General features: G+C 31.9%; 1 protein-coding gene across 6 annotated transcripts in view; it reads left to right on the top strand.

Moving 5' to 3' along the window:
• NOVA1 (NOVA alternative splicing regulator 1) overlaps positions 1 to 26461 on the top strand; it is a 139883-nt gene that overhangs the window by 89628 nt on the left and 23794 nt on the right. For all 6 annotated transcript variants that reach the window (XM_074328116.2, XM_074328117.2, XM_019746879.3 and 3 more), the window contains one exon: positions 17264 to 17430. In XM_074328116.2, the coding sequence (XP_074184217.1) occupies positions 17264 to 17430 (167 nt within the window). The remainder of the gene's footprint in view (positions 1 to 17263; positions 17431 to 26461) is intronic.

The raw sequence follows: 26461 nt of genomic DNA on the forward strand, positions 1-26461 counted from the left end.
GTGTGACACAGAGCTCTGTCATGATGGAGGATGATTTACAGCACACTTTAAAACACACCTCTTAACCCCACCTGACAGGTGGCTCACACCCACCTGACTCCACCAAACAAGCTGAAACTTGTCACACACTATTACCAAGTTTCCACGCACTGCTTTCCATATTGAAGATCCCTGCCTTTCTGTTGGATGGCACTCGGCAGGAGCATTCACCGTATGATTTGATCACAGTGGAAAGGCTCCGTGTCACATATCTCTTTTGGTATATGGCAATTTCTGTGAAAGACAGTACGGTGTGTCCTCATCCACCTTATTCACCAAATCTGGCACTGTGCGACTTCTGGCTCTTCCCAAAAGTCAAAATAGCCATGAAAGGTAAATGTTTTGAATCAGTTCAGGACATGGAGACAGCCACAACAGCATAACTAAAGACACTCATGAAAGAGGACTTCCAGAATTGCTTCAGAAAGTGGCAAGAAGGAGGTGATGAGTGTGTTTAAAGCAAGGGGGAGTATTTTGAGGGGGATTAATAGTAATGTGTCTTTTACTGTAATATTTTTTTAAAAATTTAAACATTCACCATATTTTTTATCATACCTTGTATTTATGCATTCAGTCAGTCAGTTATTAAATCATAAATATTAAGTATTTAACAAACATACATGTGTATGCCAGGATGATGTGTGTGTAAGGATGAACAACATAAACATATAAACAAATAACTCACATTATTGTGGGCTCAAAAAGTTATTGAATAGGCAACTATAATAATCCATAATAATTGCAATTATGGGGAACTATATAGTTCTGTGGGTACACAAAGGAAGGATACTTAACTTAGACTATGGAAACCAGGTGATACTTTGGGAAACTGATAACTGGCCAGAGATTTGAAAAATAAATAGGAGATACTGAGGTAAAAGGGTAAGTACAAGCAGAGCATCTAAGAAAACAGTTTGACATGGAGATGGACCTACAAGAAAACAGATGGAATTACTAAGGAAGTATTCAAGACATTGATAATTATGTAGTGTAGTGGTTATATAGTATTACCATGATACTGTAGTATTATCAAGTACTTTGGCTTTGAGAACTGTTTAGGTCTGAACTTTGAAACCCTGTTGAAATTGACTGTGGCTAATAAGATGGTGTTCTGGTATGTTCATAACACGTTGTATGTCACACATATTGAGTTGGTTTCTCCATACCATAGCCATAGCCATATCGTTATACAATAGAAAGGAAACCCTATCTGGGTTTTCATCAAAGTAAATTTTCAACAAGCTTGGAATAGATTAGTTGTATGTACCTCTTCTCCTAACATGATATCTGAGGAACACAAGAGTGTTTAAAGTCGATACATATTTTCTCCAGAATGAGAGTAGCCAAAGTCCTTGCAAATTTTTTTACACGCTGCACACTGATGTTACCCATAGAGTTTCTATATCACTTTATTATCTTCTTTTCTTGAGTTATACATAAAGAATAGTAGATTGTAGCCTGCTTAAAATTTGCATTATTAGAAATTAGACACGGAAGAAAAACCAACTTGCTATATCACATTCACATTTTATGTATAGTTTTAGCTTGTTGGTATCTAATTTTAAATAAGCTCAAATAATTTATAAAAAAGACTTCAGGTAAAATTTTAAACATTTATTCCTTTTAAATTAGCCTGCAAAAATTTTCTTATGATATTCCCATGGTCAACCTATCAGGGCTCTTTTATAGATCTTATTCAGAAATAAGACTCTCTGTCAAGTATTCAGACAGATTTATTCTTAATGTCAAGTTTGTGTTTGTTTATGTGTCTGTGATATTTCAGCTTGGTAATATACTATACCTTCTTAAAACATATACAAATGACTATAATCTGGACTTACAGAAGGAAAAGACTAGGGATAGTTTACTCCAGATACAGTTATTTTACTGTTACAGTAATAATGACATTTTTATTTTCAGAATAATGTTGATAACCGATGTTTATAAAATAATAGTTCATTTGGGCCTCTTAGAGACTCATTGAGTAAATAAATAATGTTTTCACGGCCCTTCAGAAATATCCCATGTTAGTACTTCCTTCTTCATCTACTAAGTAGAGCCAAACTTTTATTTAAATTCACATATTTTAGAGTTATTAATAGGAATGGTCATGATCAATATATTAAAGCTTTTATTTGTTCTAATCTAGCAGAATTTGGTCAAATAATTTAATTGATAAAGACATTTTCTTTTTCTTAGCAGTGTTAGTTACTGGCATTCTAGTAGATGCCAAACCTAAAATGTCATACTTTTATATGCAGCACTATTGTAATAAGAAAGCCTTGATTTTGGGTCAGGACTTAATATCTTATCATTAAAATGATTGTTTAATTAGGAAGTTTAAGCACTACTCCTTACTTGACCAATATAGAGAATTTATTTACTTGATTTTTTATTTCCTCCAGGAAAACCCTTCGAAAATCCTGTTCTATGGAATCAGGTATACTTGAGAAGGAATGATCAGAAAGTAATTGGATAAGAGCACATTGAGCTAAGCTCCCATCCCTGGGTGTTTCTGAAAGGATGGGTAGAGAGAATATAATCTTTTGAAATAGAATATATGGTGGATATGTTTATTTATTAGATTTCAGTAGGAAACATTATATGATAATGGTCCTTAGTAAACAGAAAATAGGCTAATAATGGTCCTTGCTTTACATGGTAACATTGAAATTCACCTGTTTAATACTTCTATATATTTCCCTTCTTTTGACATTTACAATAGATTTTAATATTATAATTCTAGACTAATAAGATCTCATTGTAATTTGACTCATCCAAAGCTATACTTTTAAATTCATTAAATTAATCATTATTTATTAACCTTCTGCTAAGTACTAGGCTGAGGATACAGCTATGAACAAAACAGTTAAGTTTACTGCCCTCTTGGACCTTTTGTTCTAGTGGGGAAAGACAATCAATGAAGTAAACAAGTTACAACAAGCAAGAGTTTCAGAAAGTGATAAGAGTCATGTTGAAAGTAAAGAAGTATAAAGTGATAGTGATTGACGGTAGGCAATTTTATGGTTGTTACCACAAAGGGGCCACTATGGGAAAAGCCAGAGGAAAAGTGCTCCTAGGATAGATAGAGATCAGTGGGGGGTGGGGGGGAGGCCTAAATGAGAGCAAGCTTGGCATGTTCCAGGAACTAAAAAAGACCCAACTCCCCGGAGTGAAGAAAAAGAGATGGAGAGTAATATGAGATGAGGACTGAGAACTAAGGAGAGGTCATATCATGATGGGTTTCAAAAGCCCGAGTAAAGGATTTGTGTTTAACTCTAAGCTGAGAATATACTGATTTTTAAAAGGTAAATTGTATATAATTTTCACATGTGCAAGAAATTACTTTGAGCAAGATGTTGAATGTAGAGATATAAGAAGTGAAGCGGGCTATTTAAATGGTTCTGTTTAGAGACAACGATGGCTTGGACTAGGGAGGTATCAGTAGAGAGAGAGTGTGAATTAGTCCATGATATGTATTTATGGTATTTACAACTATGGAGCAAAATTAGTTATCCTAGGAAGTCAGTAACAACAAGAAAGCCAAAGAAAGAAAGTGTTTCCATAAAGGGGACATTGTTAACTGAGTCTACTACATGGAGAGAAAAGGTAAAAGGCGATAATACTGTATAGTACTTGCTATTTTTCTTCATTGCTATACTTACCAATCTTCCTGTCATTCTGCCTTGCTGACTGAAAATTTTAGCATCATATTTACTGCCTACTTCTAGGCTTATACTCCTGTTTGGCCTTTGTTTCCAAAAACTTTGAAGGGAAAAGAAGTGATGGCAGAGCGAGGGAGTGGCAAAACAGAGCAAAGAAAATATCTATAAACAGTTTGTGGCCCCGAGTAACCTGGGATTTGAGAGAAAAGCTGCCCCAGTTGAGAGGGCTCCATGGGACACAAAGAGCAAATGGAACAGCCAAATTTTATCAAAGGATGAAACTAAAAGGAACATTCATAAAAGAGGTTTTGGATGTGGAGCATATTTTGAAACTGAGGTAACAGAGGGCACAGGGAAGAGGTTTAGGACAGAGAGGAGTAGAGAATTGGGTCAGATTCAGAGACACAGAGAAAACTATGAGCCTCTAATGATAACTGAAGAGATTTAGACTTCTGTTGGAGACTTAGATATATAAAAATATGAGGAGGTAGTCTCTTATAGGAAGATGGGACGGACAGTTACAGTTATAGTCCAGCTTACTATTTTAAAGGTATGATGCCACCAATCTTTTCTTTTCTACCCCTTAAAATGATGCAGTGGCCTTTGATGGGGAACCAGCAGGGGTAGTGAGAAACGGAGGTGTTGAGGTAGTCACTGCTCAGGCAAACAGTTGACTCAGATGAACTAAATAAAGGATACTCAAGGACTTATTCACAGGGGCAAGTTAATGAATAAGGGCAGGAAGCCAGTAACTGTGCAGAGAGTGGACAGGAAACCAAAGACCCAGAAATCCTTTCCAAAGGAAAGGAGGCCAGAGAATGACAGAGAGCCAGTCATCTGTCCTCACATGAATCAGAGGCCAATGGGTGACCAGGAGTCCAAGGATCTGTCTTCAACTGGATTAAAAGTCAAGCAGACTATCCAGAGGGTCAGGAGGTTTAAGCTCATGGAGAGTTACGTGTTCCTGTGATAGTGCGTGAATATGTCTCACAGGGAATCACTCGCTGTTACATCCGAGTAACATCTAGCCTGGGATTCTTCCAGTTGACAGCCTTTATCTAGCATTTTAATAATTCAGAATAACAGAGATAAAGATAGGAGAGAGTCTTGTATGAAACAAGAATTAGAATTACAGAAAATTATTATAAAAACACAATTTTGCCATTTTCAGAGACATGTATTTTTAAAACTAAGAGGGTAATGAGTAAGTCAATTAAATTTAGTTTGTAGTATCATGGAAACTCATGTGAAAAGTAGCAACCTGTTTTGAGCTGCAGTCAAACTGGTGCTAGATGTATTTATCATATCTCACCTTTAGGCCTGATCATTCTAGTATATTCTGATATATATGTATATTAGTTTATAATTCTTTAATTCATTTTGATTAAAATAGTTTATATTCTTTAAATTGATGTTGGACTAATGAAGTGATAAGATACTTCATTGTCTGTTCATGTCAGAGAACACAAAAATAATTTTCAGCAAGGAAGTTGAAGAACTTTGAAGAACTGCTCAGCCTTACCTTCAGTCCCAAAGTCACATTCTTCTCTATATTGTGGCGTGCTGAAGCTCTTTGCTTAAATAAGAGATTTTGCTACTTGTTCTCAGCATCATAGTAATAGCAAAACTATAATGCACAGGGAGAGAATAGATTAGCAGGATATATTAGTGGTTTGTGTTTTCTTTCTTGACAAAATATTGCCATTTTTTTCCAATGTGAAAAAGGGTATTTATGGAACCCACAGCTAACATCACGTTCAGTAGTGAAACACTGAAAACTTTTCCCCTGTGGTTAAGAATAAAACAAGGATACCTGCTTTCACTACTGCTATTCAGTGCTGTACTGGTAGTTCTAGTCTGAATAATTGAACAGGGAATATTCTTAAAAGGCTATCCAAATTGGAAAGGAAGAAATAAAAACTATCTCTATTTGCAAATGACATGATCCCATAGATAGGAAACCCCAAAGAATCTACAAGAAAATTATTAGAGCTAACAAACAAATTCAGCGAAGTTGTAGGGTATAAGGTCAATATGCAAAAATCAGTGTTTCTATTCACCAGCAATGTTCAATCCCAAAAGGAAATAAAGAAAGTGATTTAATTTGCATCAGCATCTAAAAGAATAAAAAAACCTACAGATAAATATAACCAAGGGGATAAAAGACGAAGAAGACCTAAATAAATTGAAAAGCATCCAATGTTCATGAGTAGGAAGACTTAATATTAAGATATCAATATACCCAAAGCAATCTACAGATTTAATTAAATCCCTATTAAAATTTCAACAGCCTTTTTTGCAGAAATGGAAAACCCAGTCCTCAAATTCATAATGGAATATTAAGGTGCCCAAAATAGTTAAAACAATCTTGAAAAAGAACAAAGTTGGGGACACATACTTTCTGATATCAAAAATTACTACAAAGCTATAGTAATCAAAACAGTGTGGTACTGACATAAATACAGACATATAGAGTAATGAAATATGATTGTAAGTCTAAAAATAACCCATATATTTGAAGGGACTTGCAAATCACATATATGATAAGGCTTTAGTACCTAGAATATATAAAGAATTCCTAAAACTCAACAACTGAAAGATAAATAACCAAATTAGAAAACAGGCAAAGGGCGTGAATAGACATTCCTCCGTATAAAATATACAAATGACCAATAAGCAGTGAAAAGATACTGAACATCATTAGTCATTGAGGGAATGCAAATCAAGACTACAATGAGATACCATCTCACACCCAGTAGAATGGCTATTATTAAAAAAGATAATAACCGCTGTTAGTGAGCATGTGGGAGAATTAGAACCCTTGTACATTGATGGTGGGACTATAAAATGGTGCAGCTGCTGTGGACAACAGTTTAGCTGTTCCTCAAAAAACTACATATAGAATTACCATATTACCCAACAATTTCACTTACAGGTCTAGACCCAAAAGAATTGAAAACAGGGACCAAAGCAGATACTTGTACACTAGTGTTCACTGCAGCCTATTCACAGTAGCCAAATGGTGGAAACAACCCATGTTCATCAACAGATGAATGGATAAATGACAGGTGGTATATATACCCAATGGATTATTATTCAGCCATAGAAAGGAGTGAAATTCTGATATATGCTATGTGAAGAAAATATTATGCTAAATGAAGTAAACCAGACATAAAAGGACAAATCGTACATTAGTCAACTTAACACGAAATATCTAGAATAAGCAAATTCATAGGAACAGAAATTACAGGTTACCGGGGGTGTGGGTAGGGATATTTTTTTTCAATGCGTATAGACTTCCTGTTTGGAGTGATAAAACGTTGGAAGTAGAGAGTGGTGATATTTGTATAACCTTATGAATGTAATTAATGCCACTGAATTGTACAATTAAAAATGATTTAAATGGCAAATTTTGTTATCTATAATTTACCACAATTTTAAAATATTTTGGCATTTTATATTAATTCAGCACACATAAAACTGTGCTCAAAATTAATCTTTTTAATATTTTAATAAAACAATTTTAGTAAGACATATTCTCTTGAAATTTTTATCATTTTTCTAAACTTTACAAATTGACTTCCCCATATTCCTTCTTCCTCTAGCAAGTTAATGGGTCACAATTCTTCATGCTCCCTTTGATGTAGTGCCTGTGATCAGCAGTATGGCATTTGTTAGCAGTCACTGACTTAAATAATTCACTCCTTAAAATCTATGCAGATGTGGGCTTTGCCTTCATACTGGATTTATGGGCTAATGATAAAAATGGTTATTTTTTTAATAACTTTTTAAAGAAAATAGGGAATAAAAGCACTGCTTTAACTTGGCTAATGCACTAATCTATATTGTATCTCAAAGGTGATAAACTTATGTTGTATGTTGGGAATGGGTTTATCAGCAGAGATGTTCATCTTGCTCTCAGCTTACAAGAGCTGCAGTCCTCAGATTTGTTCCCACGCTGCATGTCTAGTGATAGGTTTTTTCCTTACCTTCGAATGACTTTGATTATCTGTGCATGCCACCACTTTTCACACTTCTGAGTTTCTTTGATTTGATATCACATATTTGTTGCAAGCTGTTTTTCTCAGCTTGCAGGTATGGTCCCCAAAATTCTGCAAATGAATTCCTGTTAATACATAAGGAATAGCTAGAAAAATTCCAACTGCCATTTTTCTTACAGCAGATATTTAAGAGTACAAATCAGTGTCAAAAATGGTGACAGTGATTGGGAGTTGAGACAAAGTCAAGAAGTCTATTTTGTATATACATATAAAAATATAACTGAAATTTTAATAAAATTTAGTCATGGCGGTTTTATATTCCTGTAATCCAAGATGGAAGTTAAAAGGTAATATAATATTGCCCAGACTAAGATTGCTGTAATCCTGAATTTAGTATGAGCCTATTCTCAGGATGAATTAACCGTTGATAGGACCTTTGGCATCACCTCAGAATTTAAAAACTGGAACTGAGTTCATACATATTTATATGAAAACAATTGCAGTTGTTAACTTAGAATTTTCAGATATGTCTGCTTTCAAATCTCAGGCTTCTTCATAAGTTAGAGTCTCCTATACTCCTGATGCTACTTTATGGGAATGGCTATTTTAAAGTTAATGAGTGTGTCATTTGCATTCATGGGACAGAGAATGAGCAAGTGAGAAGCTGGACATCTACTTTGATTGCCATCCATTTCTCTCATCTTAAGTTCTTTGAAAAATATGAGTACTTTAAAAAAATTATTTGTTTATTTTTACTTATGTATAGTTAGTACCGTATACAATATTATATTAGTTTCAGATGTACAATGTAATGGTTCAATATTTATATACCTTACAATGTAATCACCACACTAAATCTAATAACCACCTGTCACCATGCATACTTATAATTGACTATGTTCCCCTTCACCTTGTTAACACATCCCCCAAAATATAAGTATTTTTTTTATTTTTCTGAAAAGTATATTTTCATCTTCTGGCTTGATTGTCTATATTTTAATGTTAAAGCATGCTTTATAAACAGAGAATCAAGCCTTCATTATATTGGCTTGGGACTAAAGCATGCCATAATGGCCCTTTGCAAATTTTTACAGTTTAGAAGTAGAGATATGATTGTGTAGAAAGTTAATCACTTGGAGAAGAAAAGCAGTTATTATTTTGTATCATAAGCTATCAATTCCTATGATTTCCTTTTTTAAAAAATCCTCTTCTTGAAATAGTATATTTTCCCTTTAGAAATTATATGTTAGGAGAAAGTATCATCAAATGTGTATAGCTGTACAATGGCGTAAAAGCTGTAATTATAAATTGAACTTACTTTTTATGGCAATTTTCTAAGTGCTTTTGTTGATCTGAAAACTTATTCTAGAAACTTACTAATAGCTCACACAATTATTAACTATCTCCTATGGTGGTCTGTCGTCTGCAAGAAGGGTCATTTATTTCATTTTATGCTAGCTTTGGGGTAAATCTGCAAAATGAATTGAATGGTATGATTCAGTGTATTTTTAAAAGTTATCAAACTTGGATGAAAATTATTTTTCCACCATCAAGCTGAAACATATGTGACTCTCTGAAATGGATGTAGTTTGTTGCTGGCCTAACATTACATTTTCAGAAGGTATGTGTTAAAATGGAAAGAGTATGGTATTTGACAAAACTTTACTTCACTTTGCATTTATTAGTTAATGTATCCTTGTCTCAACTGCTCTCACTGTAAGTTAGAGATAATATTATCTTCCCTTATTATCGTGAGCATTAAATGAGACACTGTAAATTGTATAATACATAATTATATTAATATATTAAATATATGTATTATATATTTTATGTAAATCATGAAATTGTATATTTAAGAAAGTATAATCATTGTTTAAAGCTCTCATCTTAGAATAATATTCTGAGATAGGTGTTATAAAGTTGCTTAAATTTTTAAGTTAGCTCTTCCCTGTGAATATAGGGACATGGAAAGAAACTAAGTCAAAGGAAGTATGGTTGTGAACTTTAGGAGGAGACCTTGCAATTGGTTTCATTTATTGAAATTGATAAAGTATGTATTTCCCCTGAAAGAATGTAATACTGTATTTATATACCTAGCAAACCCTTATATATCCTTAAATGGGTCTTTTGCTGATGAAATTACCTTAAATACCCTTGAATGGGACTTTTGCTGATGTAATTACAGCAGTAAATATGACAACCTGAGAAATGCATGTAAATCATCTGTTTACAAAGACATTAGTAAGAATCGGTGTTTCTCATATATAGATTTAGATGATACATATTAAAGAAATGTTAACATCTGTTGAAAAAGGTAATATATTAAAATAAAGGTATGTATTTTCAGTATTAGAATATTTCAACAATTTTAATCAGTTAAATTTATTATTGATATAACTGTTCTCATCTTTTAAAATAATTTATATTTTGTTCTAGCCCATTATTACTAATGATTGATACTTTGCACATTACTTTCAGTTGTTAAACTAGAGAAAAGCAAATTAGCTAATGCTTATGCTTTTTTTAAAACCACAAAGACATATAATTAATGTGATTACAGATTAAGAATAGTGAAATAATCATTGCAAATTGCTTTATTTATTTAAAAAAATGACAGTTATAGTTTTAAAAATAAAAATGCCTACTTACAGTTTTAAACCTTAAGAGAGCATTAAAGGAATGTGTTACTTATGGACACTGACCTCAAATCCAGAAATAAAGGGGGAAAAAAGCCAAAATAGATATCACAAAGCTCGTTTTCCCTATGGTTGTCACTAGAAACCTATTTATTGTTAGTTTCAACAATCTTGCTTAGCTGGTTATCAAGCCATTGAGGAGTAGGAACAGCAAAGTAGGAGTAAAAAGGAGCTGCTAGAATCAGATTTACCAACAAACATCAGGGATAAGTGACAGGAAGTGAAAGAATATGAAAACTGAAAGAACAAGTACGGCTCACAGAGTGCCACTTGTGTAAGGATAAATAGACACATATACCCAAAGAAATCTTGAGTTTACCACTGATTACTGCCCAGAATTATATAGTTAAGCCCAAATATTATGGAAATAGTAAATATTTTGAAAATATATAACAAATTGGGAGATACTTCTTGAACTGATAGAAACTGAAATTATGTTTAAAGAGATAAACGCTTATACATTCAGAATATTAGCTATCCAGAATGAGTAATTTCCCAGTACTAAAAGAAGCCATTGGCATGAGTTTGTAAGAGCTGAGCAGGGATGCTGAGACTAGGCCATTGTGGCTGTCACTCAGTCACTCATTCATACAGTCGCTGGGAGTCGCAGCTGACTCAATGCCATGTAATATACACACACAAGTAGCTGTTATCTTACTGGAAAATTTATACGTCATGTTTTATTTTAAATCTCAGTTTTTGTTCTTGCAAAATTAATTGGCACTTCTGTGTTCTCAATTGTTTTTGAGGTCAAAAATATAGTTTATAAGTTTTCATAGAATTATTAATATTCTAGTAGATTTTTGGTATTTTTCATTTTGAAATGTATCACTAATCACTCACCCAAGGATATACCTTGATTGACACTAATATTTCCTAAAGAATTACATATTTGCATTCTTATCATAAGACACTGAGTTATAGTCTCAGTAGGTGTATAAACTGATGCATTTTCTTACATCACAAAAAATGTTCACTGCTTTTCATTATAGTTGACAATTGGAAATATGTGGATCAAATCATTAGTATATGCCCATTATTCTAACCTAGACTCGTTCTCGTTGAAGTAGGTCTCAGGTATCTAAAAAGTTTTAGAATGTATTCTGTTTTAGACTACAGAAAAGATATTCCTTTTTTCCCCAATTTTATTATTTTAGGTAGATTACATTTTTAAAGTTGATCTATTTTTTTTTTTTCTATCCTGGGAAGAAAACAAAACAAAACTATTATTCATTATTTCTCCTGCTCTTTCTTAAAGCCCTTTTCATTAAGTACTCTTTTTTATAGACATGATAATTTATACCTTACTATAGTTTTTTAAATCATTTCCCAAAATAAATCTCATTTTTACATTTATTGATTTATAAACCCAAAGAGGCTTAATGGTTTCATGGTCATTTTATAGATTAAAGCTCTTAAAATGAATGACATATTTCAATATACAGAGGAGAAATTTAGATTCAGATAGTTATTCTTTTTAAATAAATTTTTATTGGGGAATATTGGGGAACAGTGTGTTTTCCAGGACCCATCAGCTCAAGTCAAGTCGTTGTTTCCAATCTAGTTGTGGAGGGTGCAGCTCAGCTGCAATCCAGTTTTGGAGAGCATAACTCAATGGCCTATTTGGGAATCGAACCGGCGACTTTGGCGTTATAAGCACTGCGCTCTAACCAACTGAGCCCACCGGTCACCCCAGATAGTTATTCTTTTATTCAAAAAAATACTTCTTGAACACCTGCAGTGTGCCAGGAGCTATTAGGCACTAAGGATATAGTAGTGAACATGACAGATAAGATTCCTTTCATGCTTTTATTTTTGTCTTTGCTCATCCTGTTATCTCCAAATTTTCTCCATGTCACTAATTTCATTTTGTATTCTTTCTATGTATTTTATTTGTTTTATGTGTAGTGTTTGTCTACGTGAATTAGAGTATGAACTCCATGAAAGCAAGAGGATTTGTCTGTTTGGTCATTGCTGTATCTTTAGCTTCTAGTAAAGTACTTAACATTTGGTGGGGACTCAATATAGCTTCTAGTAAAGTACTTAACATTTGGTGGGGACTCAATAGATTGTTGTTAAATAAATGAATGAATTGACTAAAACAAGGACCCAGAGTATGTGAAATTCTGAAAGCCAAGTAAAGTGCTTTTAGAACAGAGTGTTCAACTGTCAAATGTTGCTGAAGGGTCAAACAGCATAAAGGCATGAAGATTAGATTTACCTTAGTATAACTGTGATGAATGGTTGTGGTAAAGGGGTGAGACAAAAGTTATATTGGAGTAGCTTCAAGAGAAAGGGAATGGGTGATGAGGTAGTAGAAATAGAGTGTGTGTGTGTGTGTGTGTGTGTGTGTGTGTGTGTGTGTAACTCATTGGAGAGATTTTGAGAGAAAAGGAAATTAAGCTGTAAGTGGAGGAGGGCTTTAAAATGTTTTTCTTTTATTATGAAAATTTTTTAAATACATAAAAGAATAGTACAATGAACCTTTCATACCCAACATATATAGTAACAATACCAAGATTTGGGCATACCTATTTCATGTACTCGTTTTTGTTGTTGTTACAGCAATATTTTGCAGGAAATCCCAGTTTGTATCTATACCTCAGTTTGCATCTAAAAAAAGAAAAACATGGCACTTTCTTATACAACCTGATGTCATAATCACTCTTGTTAAAATTGACAGTAATTCTTTGATACTGTGTAATATATAGTTCCAATCAGATTGCCATAATTGTGTTTAAAACTTGTTTGAATCTAAATCCAGTCAAAGTGTAATTTACTTTTTTTTAATTAAAGTTTATTGGGGTGACAATGGTTAATAAAGTTACATAGGTTTCAGGTGTACAATTCTGTATTACATCATCTATATCTCACATTGTGTGTTCACCACCCAGAGTCAGTTCTCCTTCCATCACCATATATTTGACCCCATTTACCCTCATCTACCACCCCCTCTGGTAACCACTAAGCTATTGTTCTGTCTGTGAGTTTTTGTTTATTTGTTTGTCTTATTCCTTCGTTGCTTTCAGTTTTACATCGCACATATCAGTGAAATCATATCGTTCTCAACTTTTTCTGTGTGATTTTTATCGCTTAGCATTATAATCTCAAGATCCATCCATATTGTCACAAATAGCACCATTGCATCTTTTCTTATGGCAGAATAGTATTCCATTGTGTATATGCACCACATCTTCTTTATCCAATCATCTATCGAAAGACACTTTGGTTGTTTCCATGTCTTGGCCACCATAAGTAAAGCTGCAATGAACATCGGAGCACATATATCTTTACAGATAAAAATTAAGAATAGAATTACCATATGACCCCCAGCACTCCCTCTTCTGGGTATTTACAAAAAAAAAAAATCTGAAATCATTTATCTGTAATTTACATTTGATCATTGTATCTCTCACAGCTCTTTTAATCTAGAGAGCAGTCCCTCCTTTATTGATGAAGCTAGATCACAGATCAATTGTCCTGTAGACTATCTTATATTCTTGATTTGTAGCATGCTTCCTCAAGGTGGCATTTAATTTATTTCTCTGTCGTTAGTATTATTTGTAAACTGTAATATAGTTTAAATGTTACATTACATTTAGGTTCAGCTAATTTGGGAAACATACTTCCTAATTGGTGACCTGTGCTTCAGATTGCCCATGTTTGACTTTCACACTTAGTTATGTTAATGTGGATCAGTGAAGTCAGATGGTGACTGCCCAATGTTTCCACTGAAAATTTCCCAGTAATTATTTATCTTAAGATATTTATGATCTTTGCCTAACTCAGTTATTTCATTTGGCTTGCCAAGGGGTAGTTTTCAAGGAGGGAGAAATTATAACATTTTTCTGCTGATGAGAAGGATCTAATAGAAGAGGGAAAGTTATGATGTAAGAAAGAGCCCTAATACCTGTAGAAACAGTGGGTTTGGAGGAGAAGAGTGAATGGGATCCACTGCACACATGACAAAATGCCTTAGGTAGGAGCAGGAAGAGTCTAAGTAACTTGTCCAAGGCAAAGAGTGAATATATTGTATTAAATTTCTATCTAAATTTTGCTGTCGAATCTTTTTGATAATTGTGCCTAATTTTAGAAACATGTATTTTCAGTAGATGCTACTGCATGTGAAATCAAAACTTAAAGCCATTTCAAATTTCAGTGCTGAATTTGACATTGATTCTACTTGTTGGAGTTTTTCTAATTTTTTCCTTAAAAATGAATTTTTAAATTAATGGTGTCTTAAACACACCTGTATCTTTACACTGTAAAAAATGTGGGCATATACTTTTATGAAACTATTTTTCAGCTTAATGTTGCTAGTCTCTCACAAAGAGAAGCAAATGTTACTGTTAAACAAATAAAATGATAAATAACTGACAATTTAGTTTAGATTCTAATGGAGCCTAAAAGCCTTTAAAAATGACAAAAACAGCAACTTTTATGATTTACAGGCTCATTTTTCTTATACAGTTTGGTCATATACCTGACAGTCTTCCCTCTTTGTGGCTTTTTCCTAAAAATTAGTTTTGTGTTACCTGAGTGAAAAGACATTACAGTTCAGTAGAAGAATATGACAGCATCTCTTTTGAGGATTGCAGCAATTCCCTTTGGAGGATGTACAGTCTCCTAACCCCCCCCCCCCATTTTAAAATAGGTTTACTAATGGTGATATAATTGAATCCCCAAAGAATAATGACTGCAACTTTGAGCCTATCAACTATCATCAAATTGTATCATACATGCTATGTGAACTTTAGTTTTAAACAATCGTATTTCTTTATGGCCCAGTGATTTCCATTTACTACCTGTTAGTCTATACAGTCTGAAAAGTATTGGGGTTACTGTTGTCTGATATGTATTTTATTAAATTAGAATTTTAAAGCAACAAGGATTGTATAATCTATTTAGTTACTTAGTGCCATGTTTTTTTTTGTGGTGTTTTTTTTTTAAATCCCTTTTGAGGTTCCACTGATTTCTTCTCCTATTTTGGCATACCCAACACTCTGTAGTTGTCTCCAGAAACAGAAATGTAATCTGATCTACATTTTGTTTTGTCTGCTGACTTATATGGGAAGACTGCATAAGCTACATTGATCAGTTGGCATCCTTTGTAGTCATTTATTGGACAATTAATGCAACCTCGTAAAGACTCCCTAGAGTATTCCTATAACCTAGATCATTTTACACAGAACCACAGATACACCAAGATAGACAAGGATGAGAAAAGCTGATTAGGAGAAACAGGAACTATTAAGCCTTCAAATTCACATTATTTTTTTAAGATTTTCTCCATCCTTACAAATGAAAGATATATGTGCTTTCCAATGAAACATTTTGTACAATTTAGGAAACTTAGCTGTTCATAGACTTGAATCTTACTTGTTTAAAACATGAACATTTAATTTAGGTATATCCATATAAAACACTTTTTTTTCTGCTCCCAATTCTTGTGATCTAAGTCCTTTTTCTAAAAGGAAGCACAATAAATTTTCGCATTCTTTTAAAATTTAAAACTACTAGAAAAGTAGTTTGCGTGGCAATTAATCCTTAAAGCAGTATAAACTCCCCATGATTGTTTTAATATTTGTGATTTCAGAACTTGATCTTTCAAAGAGTACTTTAAAACTCTAGAGTGGCTTAGAATATTGAAACTATAGCACCAAAAGGAAATGTAGGTTTGGGAAGTTTTCATAGTCATTAAAAAACAAATATTTTATAAATTTTAAAATTCCATTCTTTTGAATTTTTTGTTAACTGTTTATTAAAGAAATACATATTTCTGAGAAGTAAGTTTATGTTTTGTATTGGGATGCTGAAAAGATTGCAGTTTAATACCAGATTGCTGCAATGAAGGTCAGAATAGTCTGAAAATTTTATCATCTATTTTTATTGCCTTAAGGTATATCTGTAAAGTAGAAAATTGGTTATAGGACGTGTGTATTAGACCCAACCAATTTTATTTTAGTAGTTTCTCATGTCATATGTCTACATTTTATTCACTAGGTATAATACAAATACTATTAATTTTCTTTGTCAATTCATGAATTTCAAATTTTATAAACTTTTTGTGTTTTGTTTTTTTTTTTTTAACTCATACTCTGTCTTACTAAAATTACGTAATCGGTAAAGGCAGTGTGGAGTCTTTTGTCCAATAAATATTTATTGTACCGCTATTATGTGCCAGGGACTGCTCTAGGCTTTGGAGAAGCGACAGCACAAAACAAAACTGGCTAATCAGCTGACCTCCAGGAGCTTTCATTCTAGTGGTAAATTAAAAAATAAACAAATACGAAGTGTCAGGTGGTGGTGTTGCTGTGATTAAAAGAAGAGCAGGGTAAGTGAATAGAGGGTGGTAGAAAATCAGAAATTTATCTACTATGTAAACTTTCCAAAACCCTCTCTCCCTACCCATTTAAATGCTCTCTTTACTATAGACCATATGTATATGCCATCCATGTCGGTATCTCCATTATTTTTCACATCATATTGTCTTATAATTTGCCTTAATGTCTGTTTTTCACCCTTAAGAGTATGCTCTTTGAAAGCTGGCTCCATAAATCTTATTCTGTGTGTTAACAGTTTTTAACCCTAAGTCCTTTTATAAATGTTCCATATAAAATCATTCATTTTATCCTCTTAGTCAATGAATGAGTGATAGGCATAGAACTCAGGATCTCTGGTCCTGCTAGAATCCAAAGGCCGTTTTTAGACAATTAGGAAAGAATGAGTAAAAGAAATACGTATTCATTGTTTGGTTCAGTTGTAATATTTCTAATTAATTTAGAGTTCTACACTTTATGTTATTTTATTGGTATTATTATATCATCCTTTTTTCAGAGCTTTTTTTAATCTTTATCCACAGGTACTACTGAACGAGTGTGCTTGATCCAGGGAACAGTTGAAGCACTGAATGCAGTTCATGGATTTATTGCAGAAAAAATTCGAGAAATGCCCCAAAATGTGGCCAAGACAGAACCAGTCAGCATTCTACAACCCCAGACCACCGTTAATCCAGATCGCATCAAACAAGTGAGTGTTTAGTTGGGAAATCAAAGAGAAATATCTGCAGCATAGTATGAATACCTTATAAAAGAAGCCTTAAAGTCTTAGCATATAGTTTTTTTTCCCCCAAGCATACTTAAAACATAAAGTTGTTATTTATTTGTTTAAAGAGTCTCTTCCTAAGATTGATCAGTTCATTTATCGATTGATTGAATTATTCATTAATTAATGCTAACACAGTGGAGCAATTATGTGATTCCATTTCTTTTGTGATTGCTCTTTAGAAAATTTATAGACACAAATTTGATAATTCATAGGCATTTAATCTATTTAAAATTATATCACTTTTTATGTAAATACAAAAATTGAAATGAAACTATATCCTCAAAATTTCAAGTACCGTATTTTTAGTATTAGTCTTCAGTATAGTACTTTTACACTTAAACTCCTTTTGTTAATTTGTCAGATTAAATATTTTTTATGAACAAATATGTATAAGTATATTTTTGTACAAGCAAACAATTCTTTGTTACAAATCAGCTATTCTGTATAACTTGTGTAATATATATGTATATACATATACATATATATCATAAAAGGCCAGTGTTCATTTTTAATGTGTGGGATTTTCTGTAACAGAAATTTTACTTGATAAAAGACAATGTGAGTTTTTAAGAGTCAATAATGGCTGACATGATATAGGGAAATATATATTTTTTTTAATATTAAATAAGGTGGATTCTTCTCATGAACTTTTAAATTCTCAAATTTATTTTATACTTTATGTTTATAATTACTGTTTCTGCATTTGCCCTTTTATAACTACTTAATTGGTGATATTAATAGACTATGCTTTCAAAAGAAATGTATCATTCTTAATTCACAAAATATTTATATTACTGTATTAAATTTGAAATGTAGCTCATAATCTTATTAATTTCATGTTTCTGAATTGAAAAATATATTTTATACTAAACAATGTTATGAATCAATTATAATTTTACTGATAATATAGATAAATATAAGGTTGGCTAATCAAATACAAACATAGAAATTACTAATTAGGCAATATATTTTAAATTATAGGCTAAATTCAATTATCTGTTAATTGTCTTTAAAAATATCCTTCCATGTTTAAATTATGAATAGGTAGTTTTTATTCCATATAAAATCATTCATTTTATTCTCTAGTCACTGTCAAAATGGTTTGATTTACATACCCTTCACAATTTTTCAAGGAAGTAGCTTTTATTTTATACGTGGCAGATGTAAATATTTTAAAGCTACAAACATCAGTAGATTCTTTTATTCTTTAAAGACATTTATAGTTTTGAAATGTTTGTGCTATCTATGCTAGGTGGATACAAAGAATTTTTTAAAACTGATACTTTGGGAAATGATCACCATGACTCTGTCTAGATTCTAGAACTATGAGTTTAGTTAAAGACCTCAGGGTTCAAATCACCCGGGTTAAGAATTTACAGAATTAGCACTTAAGTGTAAATTAATTAATTAATTAATTAAGTGTAGGGTCTGTTGACTTTCTGCCTTAATCCAACCTGTTCTTCTTTTTCTTTTAGTATAACTTATGTGAGAAAGTTCAAGCATTTAGGGATGGGGTAAACATCTTGATTTTTAATTTTTTTAAAGTAATAAAACATACAATGTGGTTTCACTGGCAATATATTTAGGACAAATGGTATGAATTATTTTTTTATTATTTTTATAATAATAAATAGCTAGTACCATCAAACAATGGTCTCTGAATCAATGTTCTCTATGGCAATATGAGTTTTGTAGGCTACCATATATCCAATGCCAGTATAGATTTATGAAAACCAGAATTTAAAAACATTTTGTTTATTTTTTATTTGCCTTTTTCTGATGATATTATTTAAATTCAAGATAAGTGTTAAAAAAAATAGTGATTGATTTACTTTTGTGTATTTGCATTCATTGTAAGCCTTGCAGATATTCATGGAATTAAAATTATTGTTGATTATTTAATATATTCATGTAATTAATACATGTGAAATACAGTATCATTTAAAAAGATGTATCAAAAGTACCCTAAGTCTATGAGAGCAATATATTTAACACTTAAACACTTTCTTTTAAAAGTGAAAGTTGAAAAATTTACTTGAAAAATCTGGAAGAGAGAGCGAACATATTTCTAAGACATTAGGATCAGCAGAGTTTTTTATGCTCTAAGTTTAGGATTCTGTAACTTCCTAGGTATCTTATTTTACCAATATAAAACTTTGTGTAGGACCGTTCTCTAAATAGCAATTCAGGTGTATACATTTAAATAACCACGATTTTATTTCTGCAGAAATTATGCTGATTATCCAGTATAAAACAGTGTCTAAAATAAATAATTTTCCACTAGAAAACATATTTCATGTGATGTTTATGTCTTTCATTTTAATACATAGAATCATAATAAGTTTTCTTTTAGAATGGTGGTCCTTCCTGTAACTAACAACATAGCATTTACATTTGCTTTGGACTTCAGTCCTGAAGTAAATTTAAAAAAATAATTTCTTTAATAAAACATTTTTTTTAGAATTTTCTTTTATTTAAGACTTTGCAAAGAAAACAATTAGAGTTTAAAAAAAATGCTGGAGCTAGAAAATGTAACTTTTGCATAGAAATGAATTCATGTTGAATATGAAATTATAGATTTTCTTAATATTATTGTATATTGGTTTTATGATTGATAATGTTAAGGTTTTTCTTGCAAAACTAATTTATATGTAACTTAGACTTAAAATAGGGAGTCAGAGTTACTTCTAAATAAATAAAACTTGTTTTAAAAGTTATAATTATATACCATATATTATGGACTTTTAATAAAATACTATATTCTGAATTACACAATCTAGATACAATTGGTAGCTGAATAAATTGCATGAACCGCCATATTTTACCCAAATGAAACCTACCCTTAATTCACTGAATCAATTCCCAAACTAGAATAGTTTCTTAGGAAAGTAATGCATACTGGTCTTGCAAGTCTTTCATATAGTGGAATGATGAAATCTAGTATGAGAGCCTTTCTCCCAATTTCAGATATTAGCTGCTGTGAAATACTCAATTCTTAATTCTCAAATGTGTTTTTTTTTAATTTAAACAGATATTTATTTGCTAATACAAAGGGACTAATATTTTATATATTCAAAAATGACAATAATATTTGTTGAATAATCAAAATATTATAGCCTCTGTTCTATAACCTTAACATCAGGAGACAACCACGAGGTACATAGTACCACTGTGCTCATTTTACAAAACAATATACTAAGAAACAGATATAAAACGAGAGCCAAAAACCAAAATTAAACAAGTTAATTATTACATGAACATACTGTTTCTTATTTTAGGACACACAAAAAGCAGAGACATTCAATATTCTTCAAATAATGTAGACCTTGTTTGCCTACAAGCTCTGAACTCATTCTTGGAGCACTTCTTAGCACAGGTTATTTGATATATATATTTCCATTTCCACCTTTTTATGTTTTGAGCTTTATACCTTTTTTTTTCCCATGGTAACCCCATGGGGAAAAGTTATTGAAACTTTTCCTCTTGTTGTAAGTCCCTCAATTTCCCCTCTAAGTATGGGAGTTTATACATAATGAGTCTATATAATGAACCCCCAAACATGGTAGAAACCACAAATCAGTAATATAGTTAACATTTGTTAACTTCCTTTGTCTAATACAGATTTTTGGCAACTTCTTTCCTTTTTGGCTCAAGTGTGCTTTCAAGAAAAGCTACATTAAGAAAACCTACATTAAGAATTGGTTATAGGCATGTAAAGAATTCTCTTGTATTTATAAAAACAAAATCAAATTAAGATGTTGAAAGTCTCATTTAGCGCAAAGAATTTTACTTCCGTCATGAAAAATTGGCAAAATAGTGCATAATTTGTTTGTTCATTATTCAGTCATTCAACCATGAATTTATTAGTGAGTTGCAAAATGTATTAAATTGTAAAACTTGTTCTCTAAAACTAGTTTATGAGAGATCATAAATGCTTAAAATAATTTATAAAATTGTACTTATATACCAAAACTATAATACAAACAATGTACTATAATAGGTGAAAGAAATGTAGGCTAGTAACATGTGGTCTTGAAAAATAGGTGAAGACTTTAACTGAACCTTGAAGATTGTATAAGAATTGTTTAATTAGAGGAGAAGAAAGAAAAAAGCTTATTTTAGGCATGTGAAACAATGCGGATTTGAGGAAAAAGGCACCATAATTATTAAATAGTAAGGAAACTGTCTTGCTGGAAATGGAACAATTGTGTTGGAGTTTAGAGGAAATAATATTAGCCAGGCAGGGATAGCTGGCTGACGGGCTTCCTATAGACTACAGATTCTTCCTAATATTTCCCACAAGAGCACTTTTAATTTCTCTGGAAGTTTATGGATAAAAGGAGGTACCTCTGCATTTTGTTCTCCTCTGTGCTAAAAATCCATAGAGATTCTTAGGGTGCTTGTAGATACAGCTATTGGTAAGAGAAAATGAGAACTATGACCATTAATTAGCCGATTGCTCTACTATGCAGGTCTTTAGATTTGAAAGTCTGCTAGATAATATTTTCTAAAGCTTATGTAACACAAATCCAAGGGACGGTCATCTTTGTCAGGCAAAAAAAGAAGTTTTTATGGTCAAGGATGAGGATCAGTAATAATGGTTAGATATTTACCATGTTTTCCCAAAAATAGGACCTAGCCAGACAATCAGCTCTAATACATCTTTTGGAGCAAAAATTAATATAAGACACGATCTTATTTTACTATAATATAAGACTGGGTCTTATATAATATAAAATATAATATAATATATAATACGGGCTCTTATATTAATTTTTGCTCCAAAAGATGCATTAGAGCTGATTGTCCGACTAGGTCCTATTTTCGGGGAAACATGGTTTGTATATATATATATATATATATATATATATAGTGCTTAATCTGTTTCTGTGCCAGCCATTATGCTATGCACTTTGCATGTATTATCACGTTCCATTCATTCTCACAGATATACTATGAAACAGGTACAGAGTCCATGTTATACTTATGGAAGCTGATGCTTAGAGGAATTGAATGACTTACCCAAGGAAATGTAAGTGGTAATTACCTTAACACTGGGCTATATGGCCTCCAAGTTTGAGTAATCTGGTTAAACAATATCCAATAGATTTCTCTTCTGGGACTTTCCAAAGTCTTGAATAAGTTTCTCTAAGAAGAAAACCTCTTTAAGGTAGAATATCTTCTAATCAGGGTGAAGTTAAGAGACTAGGCAATATTTTAAGAACAAGATAATGAATACTTAATCTCTCATTTGGTGATGAAAATGGAGACAAATGCTTAAAGTTAAAAGATATTTCAAAGTAAAATTTGTAAGCTTTTGAGACTGATTTGTTCTATATCCAAAATGGTAAAGGAAGAATAAAAAAATGACTATGCATGGTTTTGAGCCTAGAAGAATGGTGAAGCCTGAAAACAAACAAATGAATTTTAGTCAGGCACCTATTTGAGACAATATTTTGTTTGTTTCAGGAAAGTTGAATTATAAATAGTATGTTTTTTTCTTGAAGTAGTCTTTCATAGAAGCATAGGCGAGAATTTAAAACTGAAACTATAGATTCTTGACTTAAACAGACAAGATAATTTCACTTGCACCTTCTTGTAGCAGAGAGAAAAAGCAAACAAATGAGCTAAAGAAGCAGTTATCAGAAAAATTAAGTCAGAGGCATTCTATTATAGTAAGTGCATAGGATCTGAAGTAGGACTGCTAGGGTTCAAATCCTGGCCCTTTAACATACCAACTGTGTACCTTTGGGCAAGTTGTTTCTGCTTCTCTATACCTCAACCTCTTTACCTGTATCATGGGATGGTAATAGTAATCTATTTCATAAGGGTATTTTGAGTATTAACTGAGTAGAGCTATACCTGCTTCCTAGTAAGTGTGCTTTGTAAATCATAAGGGAAATGAGTAATCTTTCCTGTGAGAAAATAAGGAAAGTGTGAGGAAAGATGCTAAAGACAATCGAATACCCAGAGACAAATATGAGAATAAGTAACTACTTTTTTTAAATGGGAAATCATTGGAGATTTTAAAAGTTAGTTAGTTTCAATCACATGGTGAGAGCAAAGCCATTATTTCCTAATGATATTATTTACTAAAGGTAAAGAGGCTGGTTAGGTAAGAGAAAAAGTTGTTGTGTGAAGTGTGGAAACTGCTGATTTGAAGTTTTGGATGTACAAAGGAGACAAATGCAAGTTAGATCAGAGAGACTCATGTAACCCCTGCTAATCACGAGGGAACGGCTTATGTTAAAGAATAAAAAGGAGCTTAAAAAGGCATAGAAATTGCAGATGAGATTACTGAGGAAGAGAAATGACTCAGGAGTGGTGGAAAGATACAATATAGGGTGTCAAGATCCTAGTCAATGAAAATTAGGAGGTCCAAATAGGAGATCACAATTTTTTCTGCAATGAAAAGAAGGAGACGATGGGGGAAAAATGATTTAGAAAACTGAAAAAAGTTGTGATGAAGTCAGTTGCAGTAGATGAAGAATCTCATTCTGGGAAGTCATGATTTCCTTCAAGTAATAAAGAATACCAAGTTGAAAGATAAAATATAGGGGATTGAATTATTGAAGAGAAGAAAAACATGTAGAATAGCAATTATGACGAAACTAAACTATGGAATAATAAATTGTGTAAGACCTGTTGATATTGCACAACACAAGTTTATGTGAGGGCCAAGTGAGTCCCAATACTTGAGACATTGGAGGGACTGGAAGAGACTTGTCAGGATGAAAAACCAAAGACAAAAATTACATATTTAAATATTTATCCATTATTTTTTATAGAGCAGTATACAGATTTATTTAACAGAACTAGAAACAGGTTTGGAAAGGTGATTACTTAAGTGATATTACTCAGCTAGTGATAGATTCCAAATTACAATTGAAATGTATTGTTCATTGCTGTTTTCACTATACCTATAAATATCAGAGGTTCTTGACAGTCTATTACTGTAGATTTGCTTGAAGGTAAATTGTATTTATTATAGAGCTTATTTATATTAATATTCTCTGGTCCAGCAAAACTGGCATTTGTTAACAAGAATGCATCTTTTGATTTGTAGTTACTTTTTAATTCTTATTCTCAAAAGCCTAGTTATATCTACATTTAACCAATGCCTATTGTTAACTATTGAATTTTTAAAAACTATATTCCAAAGAATCCACTATTTTAAAATTATAAACTACTTCAAATTTTTCTGCAGTAATTCATCCTCCAGTGTTTAAAGCAGAATCCTTAAACAGCCATTCAATTCATCTAAACAACAATATTATTTTCTGTGTTAAAGGTAAAATTGTGCTTAAAAAATGTGCCTTTCATAATCACTTGATAAATTTAAAAAAATATTTTTTAGAGGCATATGTCCTTTGTTGCTATATGGAGATTTAATTGCATCTTCATGATATATATTAGAAATTTTACTAAATGCTTTTTAACTTGAAACCACTAAACTCAAAGTCTGCATAGTAAATAGAAATTAAGATTTTGTTTATAAAATATTAGGGAAACAAACATACTGTACATTGAAATATTTCTCAAGGATTTTTCTGTTCTACTTATCTGTGTGGTTGAGAACAACTATCAAAGCTGATTCATTAATCAATAGAAACTTTTAAATTAAAGGCATTACTTTACATTTACTAGAACAGTTTTTGCAGCTAGTATTTTAAAAATGAACTGAAATGCAAGCTTTCTGAAATTTCTATTGGTATGTTAATTTGTAGAGGTAGGACACTTTGAGTTTTAAAAAAGTATCTATATGAAAATAGATAGCTAGAAAACTTATTACGTGTTCATTTCATTACATGTTTATTATTTTAGGAATTTAAACCAAGAAAATATATTCAGAGACAATCTAATGTTTTGACAATCTTATTTCTTGAAGCCCAAGCATATAATTTTCACTTATTTATTTAAAATATTAAACTCTAATTTCTTATGGTGTTTAATAATCAAATCTTTAATGATTTAAAACATATTAATATTGTCCCAGAAGATTTAAATTGTTTTTATTTCTGTGGGAAAGAAACTGCATCAAAATCATTAAGGACAATGTTGATGAATATGAGTTGTATCAATAACTAATAATACATGTCCAATATTTCATGTATATGCCAAACAAAAACAAAGGTATTGGATAGAAGATACTATTAACCTAAGTGACTACAAATTTGGAGACACTGATATTATTACTTTCTCCACATAGTTCTCTGCAGTATTTCGGACCTTGTTGAGAATTCATATCCAGGGCAAGGTGGATGTCATAGTGAACCTATGGTACTTCAGGTTGATTTTACCCTGATGGAAATAAAAAACCACAACACACAAACCTTGGGCTAGGTTCATAAACCTAGGTTAATGAACTTGGATTCTAACCTATATTGGGAGAAATGGCCTCCAGATTTATTTCACATCTACTTAGTCAGCAATCTCATCATTAGTATAGGATTAGTACAAAGCAGACTTTTAAATGTTTGCTAACTACTCACAGGAATTCTCTTCAATAACAATTGTAATCAGAGATGGGAAAATAAAACCTTTACTGTTCAAGTCATAGTATGTATAGTAGCATGAAGTCAATAGCATATGTCCCAATATAGTGTTGCAAGGAAAAGAGAATATTAGGGCAATTTTTAATGACTGAAAATTCAACTGTCTCTTGAGAAACGACAGGAATTGATTACAAAGAACAAAAACATAAAACAAAGGATTTGAAGATTTTTCCTTCTTTTATGAAGTTTTACATCTGAATGTAGCTCCCTTCCCCCTTTTAAATACAATGTAACAAAAATCTTGATATGACTCAACTTTGTCTAGTTTTCCTCAAAGTATCTAAGGTTTTTAACTTATGAAGAACTAGGAATCACTTAAGGAGTAGACTATTTAAAACATGGCCTGATACTTTGTTATTGGAGAACAGTGAGTTAAGTAGGAGACTGTGAATTTCTTA

Source organism: Rhinolophus sinicus, chromosome 3 (genome assembly GCF_057876585.1).
Source record: "Rhinolophus sinicus isolate RSI-liver-muscle chromosome 3, RSI-T2T, whole genome shotgun sequence".
Taxonomy (NCBI): Eukaryota; Metazoa; Chordata; class Mammalia; order Chiroptera; family Rhinolophidae; genus Rhinolophus; species Rhinolophus sinicus.